Source organism: Nanorana parkeri, unplaced genomic scaffold, assembly GCF_000935625.1.
Source record: "Nanorana parkeri isolate BGI_ZX_2015 unplaced genomic scaffold, ASM93562v1 scaffold762, whole genome shotgun sequence".
Taxonomy (NCBI): Eukaryota; Metazoa; Chordata; class Amphibia; order Anura; family Dicroglossidae; genus Nanorana; species Nanorana parkeri.
In genome coordinates, this window is record NW_017307030.1 from 595,693 (window position 1) to 620,669 (window position 24,977).

Genomic DNA, 24,977 nt, shown 5'->3' on the forward strand with positions numbered 1-24,977 from the left:
ACTGCACGTAAGAACTGAAGATGTAAAGGATATTTTCAGGATTTCGTGCCGGAGCTCTCTCAGACACGTCCGCTCACATGAGTCTCCAGGCCACGCCCCTCGTATGAATATCTATATGATATTAGCAAATATATATATAAATAAATAGACACAGTGCTAACCTAAACCCTAAAGTATATTTTAATGGACCATTTATCTCTGTTATCTAATTCATCCACAATAAAGTGCTTAGTTCAAACACTTGTCCCATGTCCTTCCAAAATGCAGGATCTAAGCAACTCACACACCTGCATGCTTGATCCACAATAGTGTCAAAAGCACTGTTTTTGTAAGTGTTATTGCCTATGTACCAGCATTTAAATAAAAGACTATGCAAGCCTCCTTTTTTATTGTCATGTGAGTTGCCGACAATTGCCTGCATTTAGGAAGATCGTGGGACAAGGGAAAAAGTTGAAGTCTCTGAAGGAGTTAAGAGGGCCTTCTGCAAAGACACATAGTGACAGAAAGCTAACACTGTAAGCTAAGGAAAGCATCTTAGCTAACATGGCTGAAAGACTTTTGCCGGACCTTAAACAAAGCTACAACATTCAAATTCTATCATTCTTAAAATCACCTGAGATTAGTAAATTACCTCTTGTGAAGAATTTGCTTTGTTGGTGATTATAATTAAAAGTCAGATAAATGTCCAGGAATTTTGTCGTATGGAGTTGTAAGTAGAAATAAAATTGTCACTTGTGAGGATACAAAGTTTCAAGGAACACACTAAACCCAGAGAGCTCCAATATCATTTGACATGTAATCGAACCAGAATGAGCGCCCAACCCATTTATAAAAATCTGTATTTTATCATTCCACAAATGTTAAAAAGGGTACTGAGAGACATCCAACACATTTCAGGGCCCAAACAATTATCTTCATCAGGGCTTTGGCAATTGTTACAAAATCTCTCAAACTCCAAACTAGGAGTCTGGATCAATCCATCAGAGCCAGGGGAATATAAAGTATCTTCAGTAAATGTCTGTGTTAAGCAATCATGTGACATCTAACTATGGATTGAAGGCTGGTTAACACCTATGATTAGAATGTAGCAGTACTTTTGAAGGTCATTGCAGGTAACCCAAGATGACATGCTTATTTTGGATCTAAGTTAGATGGCTTCATCTAACTTAGAGTGTGGTATAACACTGGAGGCTAAAGGGTGTAAGCCATCCATTGATCTGTTAACTGCTTCTTATTACCATCAGCTTCTTCCTTCTTTATTGTTGGCAAACACAATACCTACCTGTCAGATAACGCTCTGTTGCCTTCAGCGTACCACTCCACCATTGAAGTATCTGATGCCAACTTTATATGCTATGTAAAGAAGAGGGGGGTCATGTTTTGTTTATTATTTTGCTTGCATAAAAGAAGAGGTGTACTTTAAGCAATCTTCTTACAGGCATCTTCTTAAATAAAACCTGTATTGAGAGGTATTTGGATGCTACCAAAAAAAGATTTGGCTTTTTTTCTCTTTCAACTTGCTGCATGCTTGTTCTAAATCAGTGACACAAAGTACTGAAGACTGAGATAGCCAGTAGCATACTACCTTTAAGAATCTGAAAAGTGAATAGTTCTTTACTTACATAACTGGTGTCTAGGTGGAACATGGCCGCTATCCTGAATTAAACCCAGGATTTTGTAAATAGGTGGAAGCCCTGTCTACTTTTTCTTCCCATTCAAGCTGTTTTCTGGTGAACAATGTAAGAGAATTATGCATAGGATGCAAAACACCACTTAAAGATATGGAACAGTTCTTGCTCATTAGGGAAGAGTCTTGTTACACAGTGTTCTTTAGCAATGGGAAAGAATAAATAAAATATCATGCTTCAGGAAGCCTGGAGGCAAAGGATAAAAATGAAAATCCAGACAGTTTTTTTCTTTCTTTCTTTTTTTGTGTGTTCATGGTTGGTTACTAAAGCATCCCCTGGAGATGAGTCCTGTGACAGTTTAACCTAGTGAAACTGGGACATGCTAGTATGTGTTTATGGACCTAGGACAAATCTATACCTGTATGCCATATGCTTGGCTTCTTGAACTTTATGAACATAGCACTCTGTGAGGCATTTATAAGTGAATTAAAGAACAAAGTGCAACAAGAGTCCATCTTTCATTGTTTTGACCTGTGAGCCACGATGACTTATTAGTGATTACTGCGATCTGACAGCTTGCACAAAGTATTCTGCCTGATATCAAACCCCCTAATACAGTAACGATAAACTGCATCACCCTATTCTCTGTTGGTCACCCAAATAAAAAGAGAAGGTTTATGTATTGGAATGACACAGCAGTTTTATGCTTGACTGCATTCAGTCCTTACACATAGCTAGAATGGCCATTTGACCTGGGTTTCACCTTCCAAAGAGGCCTAACCTAAGTCAAGGTCAAAAGATTCTTAACTAAAGTCCTTGGTGCCTGTCCATTGGAAATTTCAAAATGACCACCATAATCCTCCCCCATTTATTTTTCTCGAAGTATTAGAAAATTACATAATCTAAACAAAAACCCAGCTGATCCAAATCTCATCCACCCACTCAATATGTCACGTTCTGTACCTCATACTTTCCCTATTTCTTTCATAATCTGGACTGCCAAGCATCCACAAATTAAAATTGTAGGTATTTGTACCCCTTTTATTAAATAATTAAGTGACTGCACAATATGAAATGGCTTAGATGTTATTGCAAACTCTCCAACATGGCCCACTCCATATGACAAATTATACTCTATTGCTAGGTTTCCCTCAGGGTACTCCTGCAAAGAGTCTGTTTAATTGTCAACTGATTTAAATTAGAAAGTTAAAGGCAACCTATTTGGGATTTTATTTAAACTTGCAATTTTTCAGTAACCAGTTACAAAAACCCACATATAAATGAAAAAAATTAACATGTAATGCATCATTTTTATAATATAGTCCAGTGGTTCGCAACCAGGGGTATATGCCAGAAGGTTTAGGGTTACGGGGCAAAGAATCCAATAATAGTGGAGTGTGACTGTAAATATCCCTACCAAGTCTGCCCACAGTAACAATGGCCGCTGGTTCTCTGCCTTTGCCTTATCCAGGAAAGGTGGCTGGGCTGCACAGCATGTCATTGGTTTTAATGATGCTTGCAATCAGCCAGCCTGCGCTATGGAAATGCATGACACTGTGCAGCCCCACCACCTGCATCTTAGCAACCAATGACACCTGGCTGAGCCAGGTAATCCCATTGAGAGAAGATCACCTCTTATTCACCTCTTATTCTCTGCCTGGGTTCGTCCTGCCAATACCATAACAACCAATAATGCCATGAAACCAGGTTGCCCACACTATGGAGCGAAAGGAGCACAGGCTGCAAGCTGGAGAGGGAATGGGGCACAGCAATTCTGATGAACTCCAGGACTGTTCAATTCTGGTACTGACTGATGGGGGGGGGCAATTTATGTAAATGGGTTGCAATGGCACTGTATATACCATTACAAGTATGCATTGGTAACACTCTTACCTTTCCCACTTGCAAAACTGCCTCCAAGATGTCAATTGTTACCCATGCTTCTTCCACTCATAGGAAGCTCCCCATAGGCTTCTATTTGGCTGTGTCTGAAAGCTGAAGATGCTCCAATGAGTCTATGGAAAGCTACTGTGCAGGCTTTGCTGTGCAGGCATGTCCAAAACACAGAAAAATGTTTAGGTCATTAGGTCAGGATGTTAACAAATGCAGGAAGCCACCTGCATTTATGGCTACCAAACTGAGGTGAGTATGCATTTGGGGGAAGTGGGGTAGATTAAATCAGGGGAGAGCAAAAATTATATGAGAAAATTGCTTTAAAGTGCAGTCATTCTATAAGGTTAATGTTTGAACTAACCCTTACAGTGTTCCTATCCTTCTTCCCTTCACAAAACAAATTAGTATATAGCAGCTTTCCAGTCCTTAAATGCGGTGGCTGCATGAGGCCTGGTTCATACCATGGAGTTGTATCACGCAGATTAAGACACGTGATAATGCGCAAAACACAAAAACCCATACAAGTCAATGGCGACAGTTCACACCAAAGCATTGTGTCACTGTGCAATATCGCCTGCCACGCAAAAAGATTTAGGAGCTATTTTCAGGCAGATGTTGCATGGTTTTGGTCCCATAGACACCTCTATGCATTGAGAACCACTCGTTTTTAAAAGCAAAATCGTGTGAAAACAGCTCAGCAATCGCCTAGGTGTGAACCAGGCCTTAGTTTTCAACTAGTTTCAGAAAGTTCAGTAAATACTGGTTGACCTTGGCAGAAAAGCAGCATTTGTGTCACTCCCTGTGAAAAGAAGACACAAAGAACTGTATTTTGATTGTGTAAATTACTATTCCCATCAATCTACCATGTAATGCTGACAAACAAAGGCAGACATGGTTGATGTCCTGCCTGTGTGACAACCATGGCTTTCCCAATAGATACAATGGAGAAAAGAGTGTAGACATGAAGGGGCAGGAACTGTGTTCTTTACAGGATAACCAGGTGAAAATAAAGCAAATAACATCCTGACAAATACTAATGCAGGCACCACATTACACCTTAGTTCTGATAAGCTGCAATATATTACATTTTAGTTTTATGGTTGATTTGGGTTGGGTTTAGATACCCTCTGAAGTAATCCAGTGCCCAGCCATAAAATTACTTTTAACCTACTCTCTAACACTAGCTCCCCCACAGAAAAAAGCATCAGGCTGAAAAATTGGTACTTACTATAGTGATATTGTATACTTACTATTGGTGCCAAAACAGTTCAATGCTGAGATGTTCAAGCAGAGAATAAATTATTCAAACTGTTGGAAAAGAAGATCACATTTTTAATTTGTTAAACTTTTTTTAGCTTTTCTAATAACTTAGAGAAGAGCTGTATTGTGCAGTAAGTTATTTTTCACCCTCCTTCCCTCAGTTCTCATTTTGAAGCAAGAATGTAGCTGATAAATACAGCCCTGGGTATCATTTATTGCTTGGATAATTTTATAACCAACTGCCAAAAGGTGCATGTTTTAAAGAATCACATCTTTCAGATAGAATCAATGAAAACAAATCTTATTTACTTTGGAATGTCATTATATATGGAATTATTCCTATACCCGAGTCATAGTGCTACACTCTCTGTGCAGCAAGTTACATTAACTGAACCTTTTCTGACAATGAAGCAAGCTGGCTCCATTCATGCATAATACCACAGTTACGAAATGTGTATGAAATATAGATAGAAACACCATAATGGGGAAGACATGGTTCAGTATGTAAGTGCATAGTAAAATGATATTAACTTCGAGATACATGAGTGCACATTCTGTATTTCCCATAACGCTTTGATGGTTTCTATCACATAGAATTTAGTACCATGGGTTTATATAGGAATTCAACTGTCTGCGGATTAGCAAAATTAAATAGGTTTCATCCTATGCATATAACAGTTGGGATTTAAGTTTATGGTCACCTGTGCAATTAATTTCAGGTCTGGGTTGTAGTGCAGTTACCAAATTACAGCAAATATCCCTTTGTCTTACAGGTAACTCTCTTTTATTGAACTCTTCACTGCAGCCTGATTTAACAGTGAGCAGAACATACAGTGGTCCGATTTGTTTCCAGGACCCAATGGACAAAGAGCTAATGACTGAGTCTTCAATCTTTAACCCCCTAACAGACATCAAGGTCAAAGTGCAAAGTTCATTTATGGTGTCACTGGGGGTGACAGAGAGGCCTGAGTTCCACAGCAAGACCCTCTCGGGAACCTTTCCCCATGGGAACAACAGGTGCTTTGGAACATTACACAATAGGAACAAAAACCCCTACATTCAAAACCTATCATCAGTTTCATCCAAGCCAGAGATGAGAGTCTGTGGAATTTTTGGCCATCAAGGAGGGAGGCTGGTGATGCCAAATACAGGTATGTTTTCTTTAATGTTTGAAGTTATAGTATTAATTGGCTAACTCAATAGACAAGATGCAAGCTCTTGAAATATGCAAGATTTCTTTGTCAAAAGCCTAGCAAAAGCCTAAGCCTAACATTTTCTGAAAGCTTTCAATTTCCTTCTTTTTAATTAGTCTGTAACAGTATCTGTAACACTATATCTTTATTGTCAAAGAAAACAATAGACATTGCTGTTCCTGACTTTAGAAGTAGCAAAGATGCTACAGTCTGTGCTGTTCCACTGATACATTGTGGAACAGCACAGACTGACCCCAAGAAACTGTATGCTTAAAATATCTGTACTCTAATAGAGTGGATAAAAAGCGTTTTTTTCACTTGCCGCCACCTCTGCTGGACTCTGCCGTTTATTCAATAATTTCCTTCGGTGATGAACTTTGTTATACTCACATTGCTTTATCTTTCAAAAGTTTTATTGTTTTCTTCAACACACAAAATCACAAAACACACCATTACTCACAAAGGGGGAGAAAAAAAAAAGAAGAGCAAAAAGAAGAAAAAAGAAAAAGAAAAAAGAAAAAAGAAAAAAAAAAGAATGCAATATTAACATCAACAATAACAGTTTAATTTAATTTAATTTGATTTTTTGGTCGGGATGGGTTAAGGTCCAAACTCTACCCTTTTCTTTTACCTCCTTCCCACTTCTCTTTCCCTTTCCTTCTCTTTCCCTTCCCTTTCCCCCCCTTATGTAATTACATTATTGTAGGACTTGTACAGGCCAGCTAGGGCCCCCAGATCTGATCGAATTGTGTGACTTTATCCGCAAGAATACTTGCTAGCAGTGATCCAAGAAAGCTCCCCAATGACTTGCCTTATATGTACAGTATGAGTCTATCTAGATGGCCTGAAATGGTAGATGTTTTAGCTAGCGAGGAACCCCCAATAGAATGCGCTATAGTAGCACCTAGCATACTGAAATAATTTGTGATTATCCCTTAAAGTCCCCATTACCTATATAGGACTCAGGTTATTATTACCCCCAACTTAGTACCTAAAGATGCTGACCTGGAACACTTATGTAGCTAGTAGTAACTTTAGTACGTCTAATGTGCATGCTTGTTCTGGGACAGTGACTCAGGAATACATAAATTCATGATATTAAAATGTGTAGTTGGGCCATGAATATGAGGATTACAAGTAGCTAAGGCAAGCCATGCATGTGCTGACTCCTCTAAAACAAGGATGGGAAGAGAAAGATTGTGCCATTAATGCTGTATTCATTTGTGGCTGTGATCCCACACCATTTTGCTCCCCAGATTGGCTGGTATACCAGTGCAGCTTATATATGGTGCAGGCATGGTATCTGTGTGTGTTATTTAGCATATCTAGTGCTCATCAGTATTTGATAATTGCATGATCATATTATCAGAATGTATACTGGTATGTGTTACAACCCAAGCAGATAATAGCATTGAACACAAGGGCCTGTCTGGCTAGCACTATACCTCTGTCTGTGGTCAGAAAAATTATGGAACAAATCAGTTTGCAGTATTGTTAACTGTTTAATGATCTCAACACAAGCCCCTCCCTGGGCCATTTGCAGAAAATGTCTAAAAAAAATCATATACAGTGGTACCTCGGTTCACGAACTTAATTGGTTCCACGATTCTGGTCGGGAACCGAATTGGTTGCGAACTGAATTAAATACTGTATGTGTTAAAAAACACACACAAAAAGCTTCACAGAAAGTGCGGACAGGTCTGTCTGTGACCGCAAGCTCGACTAGAGGAAGCCACGACCACATGTAAGAGCGGGGTAGATGGCCACTGTCGTGTTCATCACCCGATGTTGAGTTTGCGAACGGAAGCAACATTTTCCCAAGCTTTGATTCATGCGTTCGTGAACCGAGGTATTACTGTACCTGCAACATGGCCAAAATGACACTACAGGCTTGGATACTACACGTTCTGTCTTTATCTTCTCCTGTGCTCCCAGCAGTCATTGAAAAGCTGTCAATTCCAGATTAGCTACCCTCCAAGGGATCATGCATACATTTGCTTTCTTGCCTATTCCCCCTATATTCTAATAACACCAATATGTACAAGTATGTGGTTTACATGAGGCATACATAACTTACTGTTAAAAGAATACTTTATTTTACATTAATTAAAACCCAACATTTGATTGCATATACAATATCTAAAATTCATATAAGATTTGGATAGTCCCCTTGTTTTAGTCGCCAGTAGAAATCTAAGGCCCTTATTCTATATTACATTCAAATGCATTGATTTCAATAACATGCACTTAATACATCCATATCATGTTTAATACATATTGTATCCAAGGGCTTGTAGTTTCTTTTGCATTCCAATGTGTTTCACATTAAAGCTTCATCAGGGTAATATGGTACACAATATGTATTGAACATTATATGGATGTTTTAAGTACATGTTATTGAAATCAATTAAGTTGAATGTGACATAGTTAGTCAGGTTGAAAAAAGTCAATCAAGGTCAACCAATAGAGATAAGAGGAGAGAAACAAAAAAAGAAGAAAAACCTAAAACAGATCGTAATGCCTACAGTTACCCTCTGTTGATCCAGAGGAAGGCAAAAACAAACCCTATTAGGCATAGTTCAATTTGTTCCAACAGGGGAAAAAAATTCCTTCATGATCCCATAAGGCAATCGGATATTCCCTGGATCAACAATCTCTGGTGCTTAATATACCTATAAGAACTCAATATCCAGTAATATTCTGTGCATTTAGAAATATATCCAGATGTTTTAAAAAACAGTTTACTGAGCTAGCTAGAACTATCTCCTGGGGGAGTCTTTTCCACATTTTCACAGCTCTAACTGTGAAGAATCCTTTCCATATGCAAAGGTTAAAACACCTTTCCTTCAGACGCAGAGAGTGCCCCCTTGTCCTTTGCAGTGACCTTAAAGTGAATAATTTGGCACCAAGCTCAGTCTATGGACCATTTATGTATTTATACATGGTGATCATGTATCCCCCTTAATCGTCTCTTCTCCAGAGAGAACACATTCAGGTCAGCTAATCTTTCCTCATACCTGAGCTCCTCCATGCCTCTTATCAGATTAGTTGCCCTTCTCTGCACTTTCTCCAGTTCCACAACATCCTTTTTGTGAACTGGCGCCCAAAACTGAATTGCATATTCCAGATGAGGTCTTACTAATGCTTTGTACAGGGGCAGGATTATGTCTCTATCTCTGGAGTCTAGACCACATTTAATACAAGAAAGTATTTTGCTTGCTTTAGAAACTGCGGCTTGACACTGTATGCTATTATTCAGTCACCCAGATCTTTCTCCATCATTGTCTCCCCCACACATACTCCCCCCAGAGAGGGATCATCTGCAAACTCAGAAATAGTACCTTTAATCCCCAATTTTATGTCATTTATAAAAAGATTAAACAGTAAGGGGCCCAACACTGAACCTTGGGGTACACCACTAACAACCTCAGACCATTTAGATTGAATACTCTATACCTACAGACCTTAACTTATACATTAGCCACCTGTGGGGAACTGCGTCAAACGCTTTTGCAAAGTCCAAGTATACTATATCCACAGTCATTCCTCTGTCCAATGTATTACTCACTTCCTCATAAAAGGAAAATAGATTTGTTTGACAAATTCTGTCTTTTGTGAATCCGTGCTGACTATTGCTTATCATATTATTTTCAAGCACAAACAAGTGCATGTGATGATCAATCTTTCAAGTATCTTCCCAACTATTGAAGTTAAGTTAACAGGTCTGTAATTACTTGGTAAAGACTTTGATACCTTTTTAAATATAGACACCCCATTGGCCTAGCGCCATTCCATCGGTACCAAGCCAGTCATTAGAGAGTCTCTAAAAATTTGATACAATGGCTTTGAAATGACACAGCTCAATTCTTTGAGGACACTGATATAGAACACATTAAAACAAATACAACAATAGATTTCTAAAGGCACCTAAAATAAGGGGACTATCCAATTTGTATATTAATTTTAGATATTGTATATGCAATCAAATGTTGGGTTTTATTTATTGTAAAATAAATTATACTTTTAACAGTAATACAAAGTTATGTGTATGCCTCATATAAACCCCATACTTGTACATATTGGTGTTATTGAAAATCAGTCATTGAAGTCATATGTATTTACCAGGCTTGACTATACAGAGCGATGGGCTGAGTAGATGAACATCATACCATCATGACAGTCACTTTAACCTGCATGTGTTTACATTTAAACATTAAAAGTGGAAGAAATTAGTGCATCTATCATATCGTTTATCATTAAACCAAAGTTCAATTTAAATACCTAATCTGTTTTGGGCAGCTCATAGCACATGTCCGTAGGTCTGCTTTACAGTTCAGCACCCTGGGTTCCTCCCTAGTTTGCTCTGCTATGCACATATGGAATAACTTGCATGAGCAGTAATCTGGTGCTTCTCCCGCACAATTCCTGAACTTCATTATTGGACAGTGGGCCACCCATTATGATGCTGGATCAATAGGAGGCTCAAAGTGACACACCATGAGGAGTTCAACTTTAAAAATGCATTTAATTCCTTAACTGTTAACAAAAATGTACCTTATTAGTGTATCACTTGGCTGTAGATCCTCAAATAATCTCTAAATTGGTGCTGACACTGTCCTTCCTTCTGGAGGGTGGCTACTTTTGTTCCCAATGGTCTCTGTGTGTGTGTTCTTTAGTAGCCACCACTCCAAGCTTGCTTCCCTGATGAACTACAATCTTAATACAAATTAGTAAACAAAAGTGAGAGTCCATCATGGGAGCGAGCTTGGAGCAGTAGCTACTTTACGACACACACAGGGACCATGGGGAATTTTTAAGATTTAACTCCTGAGTTTACTGTCACTTTAAGAGGCAGGGGGTGTGGGACCAAGTTTTGACTCAAGTAGTTGGGTTGGTGGATGCATACCAGAGTACGTGGGGATTAGGGGCTAAACAGCAAAATTATCTCAATACCCAGGGACATAGTGGTGCCTGCTATGTACTCACATTCGTGATTACGGTACTTTGTTTTAACTTGACATTTGTCTCATTAAAAGGAATGCTACTAAAATGTAAACTGGTGATCCATAAGTGCCTATAATAATGTTGATGTGGTTATGTCACAAAGCAGTGAGTAAATACACACTCTCCATTATGGCATCCTTGGATGAGGAAGCATTCTGTATCTCCAAGCAGGAGTCACCAGGAGTTAGTGCTAACAACCCACAGCCATTGTGTCATAACACATATTGCTATTGTGACATTATTTAAACTGAAGCAAGTAATCCACTGCAAGGTTTGAGACTCGGCAATACAGGTGTGAACAGCGACACATGTTACATAAATAAGTTAAGGTTTGTTAGATACAGCATCTTGTTTATCAACCGCAGTGTTGAATAATTTACAAGTTATCTTGGAAGCTTTGTTACTGAAAATAGGAATCCCTGATACACACACACACTTGCTAATCCTTCACACAGATGTATGCAGTACGTGCACAGTCATGGACACATACTATGAAAGATGCGTAGCCAATTTTAGGCGGTATTATGAGCACAAACATTAAATTAGGGCTTTCAAAATACTGAAGTGTAACTAGAATTACTGTACCTTTAGTAATTGGAATTCAGGCTTCATCAAGAAAAAGTCTAATACATGCATAATTGTCTTTGTAAAATCACAGCACATTGGGATTGTGAAAAAAAATAATAATAGTCATCATACATAGTCAACATGAAACAGCTAAAACTACCATTTACAGCTCTTGCTTGACATTGCATGAACAAAAGAAACCCCATTACTTTCTAAGGTGCCCCTTTCACACCTATGCTTTGCGCTTCAGTGCATCTTTGAAAAGGTGCAGGTGCTTATTTTACTATGTAATGTGTTTTAAGCAGGAATTGGCCGGCCGTTCGGCCCGCTTCGGCTTTCACCTTGGTTCAGTCGAGCTGAAGCATATGCCTTCGGCTCGACTGAGGCGCTCGGCCAACTTCGGGAGCTGTACGGGCTATAGTGAATACTGAACTGAAGGGGTCCTGGGGCCGAAGCTAGCCGAAGGATCAGCCGAAGCTACGGCTAGATCCTTCGGCAGCTTTGTGAATAGAATTGTTGTTCAATCTGTCTAGTATGGTTAGATCAGGCAATGAGTATTTGTCTACGATTTGCCCGTGAACCATGAAGACACACTAGGTTCACACCACTGCTTCTGCATTTCTGGTACATTTTTAATGCAAGTTCTTTATAGATTTTTTTAGTACTCTGCCATTAGAGGCTATTGAGCCAAAAAATAATTTTTCTCCAAGCTGGATTTTCCTTGATGATTGCTACTGTTCCCCAGAGATATATGCTGGTGCCAGGGGGTCTGGCTACGGCACAAGCATGAACACTCATCCAGTATTCAACCATCCTACTATTTGTATTTTAAGACTACCAGATTTCCTAAGCCTTCTTTTATGTTTATGGCTTGCTTTACATTAAAAGAGCAAAGAGAGGTAAAGAATAAGAAGAGAGAGAGGGGGAGGGAAAGATGAGTAAGGTTACTGAAGAAGTGTGACAACAGAGAGAAAGACTACTACATTGTGCCTGGGTCTTGTGGAATCTTGTGATTTGTGGAATCAATAAACGTGTATTCAAACCAGAATATTCCATACAATGAAAGGGTTTGAATTTAATATTAAAAGGTATGGAGTCAAAGTAAATTTGAAATTGGTTGTTGCCGGTTATTAATTTTGAATGTGTTTGCTTCCATATCTATGATGCAGCTACAACACCATTAAAGCTATACTGCTGACATATCATCAGCAATCTAGAGATATAAACATTCAGAGCAGCTCAAAATGTGCAATAATAAAGATGTAAAAATATTCCAGAAACAATGGCACGCAAAGGAGTCTTGGGAAATGTATCTTGTGAAATATATAGTTTCTTTGACTTCACATATGATGTATCACCATGTGCATTTGCAATCTATACATCATCTTGTCCCTCGCCGAACTCTTGTGAGCCTTTTCCCATTTATATATCGGCCTGGAAAAATATTGCTACATTTTACCTTTGTATAGCATAAAGGTCAATAGTCGGAATGACAAACTATTAATTCTACAGAGCTCACACTATGCATGAATATACAATTTGTATTTATCTGTTTCAGGCATCCTCTTCTAGAGTCATACAATTCAGGCTAACAAATGCATTTTTGTTATTATTATTATTATTATTTTATTTTATTTTATTTTTTATACATTATTTTATATTTATTAATATTATTTATTAGTAGTAGTAGTAGTAGCAATTTATCTGTAAATAAATGACAGTTATTCAAATTGATGAAATCATATCTAGGCTAGCATAGTATTAGTGACTATAATTACTGCTAATCTAGATTACTGCTCAATCTAACTAATCTAGCTCAATCTAGCTCAGGGTCATCTTAAAATACTATTATCATGAAAAGTATTGAATTAGGATAACTGTATGTGGCTAATAGTACAGATAATAATCAGTATATTAATCCTGTTTTTTCCTTTTCATACTTAGTAAGCAATGTAAGGAGGGGGGAATTCAGAATAGGATTTTTCTATAGCACAGATGTATTAAAATGAAGACGATTGTGTGATGCATAAGTTTGCTCAACGTGTATGAATAGCCACTTTTTATTCTGTTTTAAACCCCTATCAGGTTATTTTTTTGTCTGACTGGGGAGATTGGTAAATGTCACTTTGCTTCATGCCCGAAGATACAGCAATGAGAGTAAATCTCCCCAAAATAGGAAAATTATCATGTTGGCAGGTTGCCACTGGAACATTTCCCCCACCACCACCACCACCATCCCATTCTCTATTGGAAATTTTCTTCTTACCTTTTGCTCTAACTCAAATCAGATTTTTTGAATTTCCCTTCCTTCTGTCTTAGTGATAATGGTAACCAGAACAAATATAGAAGGTGACTCTCTCTAGAAGGGACACAAACAACAATTAAACATAACATAACTCTTCCACACTCTATCCAAAACTTCACAACTTTACCTTCACATACTCCTTTACAATCTTGAATGAAATAGCAGCATGTCCTGTACTTAAAAAATAATAATAATTACTAACTGTAGTCTATTGATGTGAGCTAACCACATAGGAATGGATGGGGTCACTTCTTGGAGGAAACAGATACGTATGGACAGGCCTTTAAAAATGAGATTCAAAAAGTGTGAATCAAAAGTTGTAGTTATAGTTTGTCTCTACTCCATTCACTTTTGCTGGTCACCTTGATTTACATATTCTGTACATGTGGAGAGCAAAGAAAATAATATATAGTAAACTGTCACTAACAGGGTTATTCACAAAAGGGTGAAGAGTTTGGAGAAGGCAGGAGAAGAGAACAATCTAGGACAACATAGTTGAACTGGAAAGTGAGCTGAATTGGGGAATTTTTCCAAATCAGCTATTCAGCTATTCTGGCCTAGATTGTTCACTTCTCCAAACTATTCACCCTGTTGTGAATAACCCTGTAAATGTATTAAATGTATTTAGGCAATGGGCATATGCCTGCCACACCCCCAGTTATGTGGACCATTAATAATATATATGCCAAAAATGATTGGTTAAATTAAGAATTGTTTTTTTATTCACCATTATTTTCTGGATTTTCAAAATAGCAAACCAGATAAGACATAAGTTAAAGGTTTTAGTGCAGAATAACTCTTTTGGAAATTGAACTTCAAAGGGACAGCCCCTCCAAATGAGGGACAGTTAAAAGGTATGCAATACACTATTTTTCTGGTGATAGTTTCTGATTAATAATTGACTTTGAGACAGATGTTTGCTCTCTGAATTTTGTCTGCAATACTACCAGTGAAATCTCTGTGCTTGGGTTCCCGATTCCGCCCTTCATACTGTAGTTCACAGTTCACGACATAGCAGCAATGCACCCTATGTACTGCATGCTATGGTTTCCCTGTTTAATTTAATGATGAAACCTGTTTACAATATTATTGAAGAACTACTATGTAAACAAGGGCTTTCAAATTGGGAGCATATATTATCCTGTTAGTAAATAATTTTTTTTTTTTTTGCTGCTGGTGTAAAATGCACAATAGATGTGCAAATCACAAATCATTTCCTCCACATGAAAGTGTCACATCACTTGTCTTTGCAGAGACAGATCAGCGTCCCCTGGTTACCAGGGACACTGATCTGTCATTACACTGAGAACCTGGCGGAGCCGCCTTGATATTTTGGCGGCTTCACCGAGTTCTCAGTGTGTAATGACAGTTCAGCGTCCCCTGGTTACTTGGTGACCAGGGGACGCTGAACTGTCATGAGAGCTTGTCAGAGCCGGTGGTGATATCAAAGCCAGCTCTGCTAAGCTCTCATTGTAATGACAGAACAGCGTCCCCTGGTTACTTACATTGCACAGAAGATACATTGCTTTTATATTCATCTAAGGTTCCTTTCTCTTCCACCCTTTCTATACAGTCTCAGTCCTCAACCATCTGTATCCTCCATGGTAAAATAAATAAACAAAAAAAAAACCACATAGACGTTCAATAAGGGGAAAGCAGAACTGTTGCTTCTGGTGTGCTCAAGATGCAAAACAAGACCCAATACATTTGTAATTCAAGTTGCCGGCATATGACAAAAACTGAAATATCATTTTTGCTTGAACCATTTCCTAAAATATAATTAATTTAATTCATACATTTTCTTTGTTGTTCATTCATTTCTAATTTATATGAACACATTTAGTAAAGCACTTTTGTTATGAATATTAGCGTTGAATACTTGCTGAGGAGTAGCAATCGATTTCAACCTTATGGAACAAATGTCTGACTCCGGTGTTGGGCACATGCAGTGATGATGAATTACACACAAATGCAGCATTGTGTGATTATATGTGATTAATTGCTGCTACATGTTACTGTGTAGCTTACATTCTGGGGAGCCATTTTTCCTCTGTTGGTCAATGACATCGCAAGTGATTGTATTTCATGATGTCTATTAAAAACTGAGCAAGTACCTTAGCCCTACCATGTTGCTGTAAAAAAAAAGAAAAAGACTAAGAAGCACTACCGGCATTGCGTGAAAATATTGCTGCTTTTTACTTTCAGTATTAGAACATCACAGGATCCCAACAAGTAGGAAAATAGCAAATAAACTTAATACAACTTTAAATTTCCTGTAGTTTTTACTTTCATAATGTAACTGCTGACAAATGGCCACAACAGACTGCAGATAATTCTGTCCTTCCTATTATACAGCTAATGAATACCTCATTAAAGAATTCAAACATTGTTTCAGTTCAATTAAAATTATGTGTAAGCCAATATAATTGTAAATCTTTAACAAATTACTTGAATGGCGGAATTATATGGGATGTCAGCAAGGAATACATTTTCCGATTGCTAAATGTATATTTCTAGCGCTGATTTATTGTCTGATTTAGCAGCATATTGAATTATCAGTCCTCTTTTTTTCTGAACATCGCATAAACTTCAATGTAGCATTATATTACTGATTTAAAAGACATCTCGACGCTGGCTGAAAAGTGAGTCAGGCAAAGTAAGTGTACCACCTTCCTAAAAGATTAATGTCAGACACGTTTGCCTTCTACCCTTTCTAGAGATTGTGAGGCACGCTTATTAAAAGCAAGCAAATACATTTCCCTGCCTCAATTTATCTGAATTTGCCAGCCATTGGTCCATCATATTTAGATCTTATAAACATCATTGGGGCAGAAGCAGGGGCTTATGCAGATGAGAACTTAATGCTTAAAATCCTCATTTGTAGGATACAAATACTGGGTATTATTATTTAGAGTACTATGTAGATACATTCCTCTTTGTGCTATTACACATAGTTTTATTCATTTATTTAATTGTAACTTTACATAGCAATTTGTAGCATATACAACTGTGCAAAAGTGATAGGTGATTGATGTTAGCTCTGCCTCATGAGAGTAATCAAAGTATGGGGAGGGCTGATAAAAATCTTGTAACAGTCTTTCGTATGTGCAATTAATCGCTTGGCCTATACACGTCTATGGAGGTGATTAATCACGTGAAGTTTTGCAGTGCTCTTAAATTGCTGTATTGTGCAGCTGTGTGAGATCGCTCAAGCTAATGACCAACTACAAATCTTGTGTACAGTCACAGGAGAATCTGTGCAGAAAAGGGGATCATTTATTAAGAGAATTATGGTCATGTGATCAAAAATCACCCATAAAGCTCCCAATATTTTTTTTTATAGACACTGGATTCACTGAAAGATCCTAATTTTAGGTAGGAAATAAATATTATGTTCTCTCAATGAATTACAGACCTGAATTCATATCTATTATTTCTATAAACAATTATTACTTATTTGTTTGGGGGGCACATACAATAACTGGGGTTTATGACTAGAGTATTGTCAATAAGGCAGAACCTTTTATACTTTAATTACCCCAACCCTAACAGAAGAACCCAATAAAAAATGTTCAGTTTTAATTCCCACCGCAGTCTATTTGTTACCATTAATAACACATTAAAATAGAAAAAATGATAAATAAAAAACCAATATAACATTGTACAACAATACGGTCTGTCTGGAAAAACATTTCTGAATTCTTGAGCAACCAAACTAATAGGCTTCCCAATCACACCACATTTTCACAGCTGTCTGCAGGCCCAGCCTAACGCACAAGTACACCAAGGTCACTAACACTAGACCCCCTGGAACAAGACGAAGATCATATCTAAGATGGGTCCCTACCCAAGCATTTACCTTGGCAATAGGACCTCCTTCAAGACCATGAGCCCTAATCATGCTGCCATGACAGGTGAAATCCAAGCCACCCAATAACTTAAATATATATATAGCTATACAAAGGTGAAAATGGGAAGTTGACCTAACACAATCCAATCTCTAAATGACTTCCTGTTTTTTAACCTCACCTCCAATTGTTAGAGCCCCTCCTAACTGGCCTTCACTTGCAATGAGGTAGGTTCATCCCTTTACATCAGTTTCTATCTCAGGTATTAACCCTTCTTTTGTGTAGCCTTTGATGCGCTTCCTGGATTGTCCAGGTCTGCACCGGCCCTCAAAGGAAAAGGTATAACTCTGCTAAGTCATGAGCCTGAAGCAGAAATTGATGCCTGTCTGCTGCTTCTGGATGCAGTGGATACAAGCTAGCCATTTCAAGAATGCAGCTCCATTCAACTGTCATTCAGCCTTCTCAATCCTTAATGATCTCTGTAATTGAAAGCTTGAATTTACAAGTTAATTCATGAGTAGTTATGATCTAACTGCCTATTTAATGACACAGAGCAGGCTCATTTTGCCTACTTAGGGGTTTTGTTTAGGTGCTTTAAATTTTTTTTAGCATCCTCCAAATGCTGCTATAGGTTCTAAATTTTTTTTAATTCAATAGATTTTTATTGAGTTTTTGACAGAATTCTGTGCCAAAACACGCCTTGGCACAGGCAAAGCATAAAGAAAAACAAGGTAAGAAGGCAGTAATAAGTGAATGAAATAGAAAATAAATAATATACAAAAACCAAAAAAAATACAGAAATAAACGGCAGTCATTGCAAAGTCTACATACGCATCTTATAGAACAGATGATGTCAAGCCAAGATACACTATGAACAATGTATTGCATACAAACGTCAGAGCCAGAGAGATCCAGCAACATGTACTCATATATCTATAGTAAGCAGATTAGGCTCACTCACGAGACACCGGTCAGCGTGGCGGAGCTGGACCAGCGGACGAACGGGCGCCATTTTTCATCAAATTTGGGTAAAGATCCCTCCCTGTACGCTATGAGTTTTTCGTGATGATGGTGTAGTTTCACTATGGAGAGAGTTTCGCCCACAGATGGGGGTGTTGGCATCTTCCACTTCCTAAATATAGTGAGTCTAGCTGCTAGTAAGATATGGACTATTAATCGTCTAAATGTTGCTGGGAAGGTTCTACATTTTTGACAACGCTGCCTCTGCTACACTGAAACCTCTGCAGTGTTGTCAGCCCTGCCTTCACCTATGTTGTACTATAGAACACCCCCTTATGGTATAAGGACGAGGAGGTGGTTGTTCTGTTGGGAACAATTCCCTTCAAGGTTATCTCTTATACAAATGGAACACAAAGGAAGTTATGAGCCCAACAGATAATTTGCTATACTTAAAACATTTTTGAAGAGACAAAACATGAGGAAATGTGCATATATTGAACAGACGTATTTTTTTTGCTCAGAATTATGGCACCAGCTTTGTTCAGGCATTACCAAGGGTCACCATCTATTGCTATAGAACCTTTTCAAAAATATCTGTAGATCAGACCAAAAAAAGGGACAACTGAGGAGGAAAGAGGGACAGAGGGATTTGGCTCCCAATGAGGGACAATTGGGAAGTGTGTAAAACATGGAGATTTTCTGCAAAGTAATGCTTTTTCTGTATATTGTAAAATATCAGAAATTTATTTGTGAGGACTTGTAACTGAAAGGTCTGCTTTCACACAAATGGCAACTGTGCGTTAACAGTTCTGTGAACAGAAAACTCAGACTTTACGCAAATGTGTCAGTTGGATCAGAGTTGTAGCTGATTTTTAATCATGCCTCAAAATTTCGGGTGTGTTGTCAGAATGTGTACACATCATTAATTTGGGGTGAATATAGCTGCTGTCCTTAGCACTGTTTAATTAAAAAAAAGGGCCATTGGGTAATTTCATACAAATAAACTTGTAGAGCATTACAAAACACATATAGTGTCTGCCGTGTGTCACGGCAACATTGTGTTCCTTATTCCTTTTCTCACACACAATGAGAACCCCACGGAGAGACAGATCGTAGACTTGATTTTTTCCAGGTGTCAAAAAGGGAAAAAAAAGGAAAAAGAGAAATGTAGATAACAAAACAATGTGAGGGGACTCAAGCTGCAGAAAGATCTTGCTTTAGTGGGAGAACGACAGCAGCTCAAACCATAAGAAGAGGAAGAACAGACATTTATACAACACAATACTTAGACAATTTAGTCCCCCTGGGGCGCCAAAAGAGAGTGTCATTTTAGGCTTGTTGGATGTGGAGTGGGCGGGCAGAAGGGGGGGGGAGTACATGCAGAAGATACAAGCACAACGTTTACTGTAAATGACAGCACTTATTTCACAGTGGATGGAAACCATCAGCTGCCAGGCAAGTAAAGTGGAGCCCGGGGTATATAGGTGAGCCACCATCTCTGGTCAATACATGATATCTGCTGCACAGAAGATCCTGGACAAATGTGAAGCTTCTGGGGAAAAAAGGAGCAGAGCGTAGACTTGTGCAAGGCTGAAAATTGTGTTTCATTTTAATTTCGTTTTGTCTATTCTGAAATTTTTTTGTTCATTTTCTGAGATTCAGATCTGTGTAATATTCCGAATTCGGATCGATCCAAAGTTTTCATTTTCAGAAATCAGATCTATTCAAATCTATTTGGATAGAGATAGGTTGTTTTTAAATGTGAATATAAAAAAAGAACAGTGTGGGGTTCCCGCTCTCCAATTCATACTAGACCCCATAGGTCTGGTAGGAATTTTAGGGGGGACCTCATGCAAAAAAAATATGTGCCCCCCCAAAAAAATCCCTTACCAGGCCCTTGATCCAAACAGCAGCCTTACAGAACAGGAAAGTGGAGGGGGGGGGCGCGCGATTGTGTGCCCTTGTCCTCATCAACATAGGCGAAAAACCCTCCTCATGTTGAGGGCATGTGGCCTTGTATGGTGCAGGAGGGGGCACGCGATTGCCCCCCCCCCCTTTCCTGCTCTCCCAGGCAGCTGCTCGGATAAAGTGTCTGGTAAAGGATTTGGGAGGGGGGGAAACACATTTTTTATTTTGGCATGAACTCCTCCCTAAACTTCCTACCAGAACTAATTTGGGGGGAATCGCAGGCTGTTTTTTTTTTTATTTTCAAGTTTAAGAACATTGATTCTTAATGACATTGGGACTAAATTTGGATGCATTTGAATGTCCAAAAATGCAGATTTTCGTCCGAATGTTAGTTCTGATGAGATCGAATGCACATGTCTATCAGGGAGTAAAGTAAAGGCAACAACAATTTTGTTTATGCAGTATACTATAGAATTCTATTTGTGCAAGTCAGGTTTACAGCACAGTCAATGTTCTCAGAACAGAACACACTATTCCAAAATGACTGTATACATATAATCTGTATGCTAGAACTCATCTACATTGTCACAAAAAATGGTTAAATGCAATAAAAAAAATTGTATTCCAGTGTTAGCTCACACGGGCAATAACGTGCATGTAATTAAATTAATTTATAAGCATTTATAAGGCATTTCTAACACTTATAAATGCATGCAATGATTATAAATTGTGTAATTCACACTGAGCATTTACTTGCATTCAGGAAAAATTGTGTACATTTTTTTTAAACCTCTAAGGGCAAATTAGATGAACACATGCACACAAATGATAAATAAACACATTTAAAATTTGGCATATGAACCCAAAATAAACACTATACTTCCCAGATTAATTCCTGCTCTGTTTAACCCCTTAATGACAAAGGTAAAACAAACCTTAATGTCTGAACCTAGTTTTGCAGCTTTGGCATGGTAATATCTTGACAACTGCTTTGTGTATCCAGGTGAATAATTTTTTATTAGTTTTTTTAGTACTAATGATCTATAGGTGTATGCCCAGCTTTAAACACACTAACACTGGCACTGACACTGACACTAACCTAGATCCAGCCATGTTTTTTAATTTCATCTTTATTGTTAATGTTATCAGGGGCAGCCCTAGCATGCTGGGGGGGTTGGAGCGCTTGGGCAAGGCCTATGCATTATCTCCTCTCCGTCCAGCTCTGGCCAGCGTCCTGCCCACTGATGTCACTGGTTGACAGGAGCTGAGTGGGATGCTGGCCAGGGTGTTCCAAGTTCCTAAGACCTGGGCGGATAGATGTGTATGGCCCTTACACAATTCACCGCCTGGCTCTTAGCAACCCAGGATGCTCTGGCCAAAAAAGTGATGACCATGTCGCCGCTGCCTGCTAGCCCCCTCACGCTATAGAGACGGCCCTGAATATTGTTATTTAACAGAGTTTTTTTGCTACTACGAGGCTCTGCAGAGAAACATTGCATTTCTTACTCCTCACAAAAGAGATACAGCAGGAGGCGTATTTTATTAGTAATCACTATGATTGCCTATCACAGTAATCCCGTGATCGGGAGCCAACTCCTGGTTGTTACCCAGAGAGCAAGACCCATTTATTACAGCTCAATCTCTATGCTGGGGGTGTGATCAAGAGTGATCCCAGCACAAAGGCATGCAGGAAGACAGCCCACCTCCATGATGCCACATATCTGTGTTATGTTGATTGGAAGGGTTTAGATAAGGTAAATGCAGGAGACCCATGTGAGGGTACAAATTGAGCAATGTTTTATCTAAAAATTTACTTTGTTTATGACAAATGTCTTATATGATGAACCCATAAGTTATCAATTGGTGTACATTATATTTAATTTTGAACGTTTTGATCAGACATCTTTAGGCTCTATATACACAAAAGGGTACTTAGATCATTTCCTTTGTTGATCAACACTTCAATTAAAAGTAATGTGGACTTCAGTGTATCGTGCCCTTTACCCATTAAGTAGAATTTTGAACATGATCCCAAAGGCAAATATTTCCTTTGTTTGCATTTGTGTAGCCTTAAAGGAGAACTATGACTTAAGGGCAAATAAAAATACCCCTTACCTTGATTGTAGTAGCATCGTTCTTTTTTTCTAAATTCGCAGCATATCACAGATAAAACCCTCAAAACCTGTAGTAAATGGACGTCTTCACGCATGCTCCAAGCTCCTTTCCTCTTAGGGGGCGTTAACATTTGATCCAGCCCGCCCACGGCTTTTTTTTCAAATGATCTCATCGCTGTGGCCGCGCTTCCTCTCATCGTGCACAGCTTTGTTTTCTCAGCTCGTGCACGCAGGCTCCTTCCCCTCTCTCTCTCCCTGCCCTGTGTGATGCTGACATCCTCAATTAACTGGGGATCGCTGATGAGAGAGGTGAAGGAGCACTCTCTCTCTCTCTTCAGCATTTACTACAAATGGGAAAGTCCATATATGGTAAATGGTGTCACTGGGGATCCCTGCAGACTGGCAAGCATCCGATCTGCAGGGATCTCCAGTGACATCATTTACCATATATGGACTTTCCCATTTGTAGTAAATGCTGAAGAGAGAGAGAGCTCCTTCCCCTCTCTCATCATTTACTTATTTAGCCTAAGGAATGCATTAATAAAAAAAAAAGATAGAACCCCATAGTTCTCCTTTAAGCTGGCCATAGATTTAACCAGCAGTTTTTACATTTTGCAAAATGTATTAAATGTTGTAGATATATACTGTATGTATATATACAGTACATACACTGTATGTATATATACAGTACATACACTGTATATATAAGCAAAATTTGCTCTGTGCGTATAGTGTTCACAGCTCATTTGTGCTTCACTTCACTGCATGGTGCTGTAGATCCTCATATCATCTCTGAATTGGTGCTGACACTGTCCTTCATTCCGGAGGGTGGCTACTTTTGTTCCTCATGGTCCCAGTGTGTGTTATTGTTAGTTATAATTATGTATGCTATTATTTTCCTGTGGACCCTTCAATGCACCAAAACACATACCTGACCCAATTTTTGCAAACACAATCTGTGCATATTCACATCTTTGCATGCTGAAGTGAAGGTGAATTGTCTACCTTGGTGACCTGCATTGAGAATCCAATAGGCATGAATTGGATGCCTAGTTCAATAGCAGTCAACCTCTTTCTTCAATTCTTTGCGCTACTTACCCAGAACAATTAAAAAGACAGGGACGTTTGGCTTTTCAGTGACTCTCCATGTTGTTCCAGGTTAGAGACTCAGAGAGCATTAAATTATTAAAGACAAGGATTCTATATAGTAGCCAGGATAGTATTTACAGATGGAGGTGATTAATGACAGCCCTAATTTTCCTCACATGACAAGTTTACATTACAGAAACCCTTTCAGGTGGCTAAATAATTCAACAATTTTGGTTTCCTGCAAGGAAATAGATAGTATACTCATATCTCTGGTGGCCTTATATTCTCTCAGTTCCAAGCCTCACGCCTCTGTCATCGTCTTTGACATTCAAGACTTCTGGGAGTGTGTGATGTCTGTGTCCCCCACCTTTAACTGTGGTTCCATTTTCACAGCCCCTGTGTCACTACTGAGACCTAAAGTGATGTAGGGGATTGAGGATAGAATCACAGCACAAGGTGGGGGATCCAAGCATCTGACTCTCCTGAAAGCAGAAGACACTGGCAGAGGCTAGCTCATTGGAAGGGAGGGAAGCTAGGAGACTTGGGCCACCGGAGAGGTGAATATACTGTCCATTTTCTCACAGAAAAAAAATACTTCCTATTGTGTCTACAGGACAGGAAGTAAAGAGAAATCTTCTCAGTGGACACAGCTTGGAAAAAAAATATTTCTCTATCCAAAATGAAAAAGACTTGGCTTTAGATGTACTTAAAGAGCTTTTTTAGGGCCCAGGTTAGGGTTTAATGTTAGGGGTATTAGATTAGCGTATGTTTTGTTATGGGGGTGATACATTTTTTATTAATTTTTCAGCTTTGATAAGCATTGCTGAAATAATGCCAGAAACTACCATGGAAATTGTATTTTTCACCAAAAGCTCATACACTATAGTATGTGGCTGTGACAAGCAGGCATTATATCAGAAATAGTAGGGGTTTTTTTTTTGTTTTTTTTTTACTTTCTTGTGCTGTTATTGAATGAAAAACACAACAACTTGTTCTTCTGCCAGATAAAATAAAAGGCAATCTTGGGTAACAGGTGTTTGGGTTAATCAAAGCTAGCTTGTCAAATGACAGGAGAGAGAAAACGGCAGCTTCTTCTAGGTTACATAGCATCGCACTATCAGCCACCAAACTCTGGCATGGCATTTGGACGTACGCTTGGCTGAGCGCTTAGCCGAATTTGATCATTTCCAGGTTAATTTCACATTCTT

At 38.6% G+C, this 24,977-nt stretch overlaps 1 protein-coding gene across 1 annotated transcript in view; it reads left to right on the top strand.

Annotated features, from left to right (window-relative positions):
- The window catches only part of UNC5D (unc-5 netrin receptor D), a 490,550-nt gene that overhangs the window by 364,398 nt on the left and 101,175 nt on the right, over window positions 1–24,977 (top strand). The window contains exon 10 of the mRNA XM_018564580.1: window positions 5,555–5,932. Coding sequence (XP_018420082.1) covers window positions 5,555–5,932 — 378 coding nt within the window. The remainder of the gene's footprint in view (window positions 1–5,554; window positions 5,933–24,977) is intronic.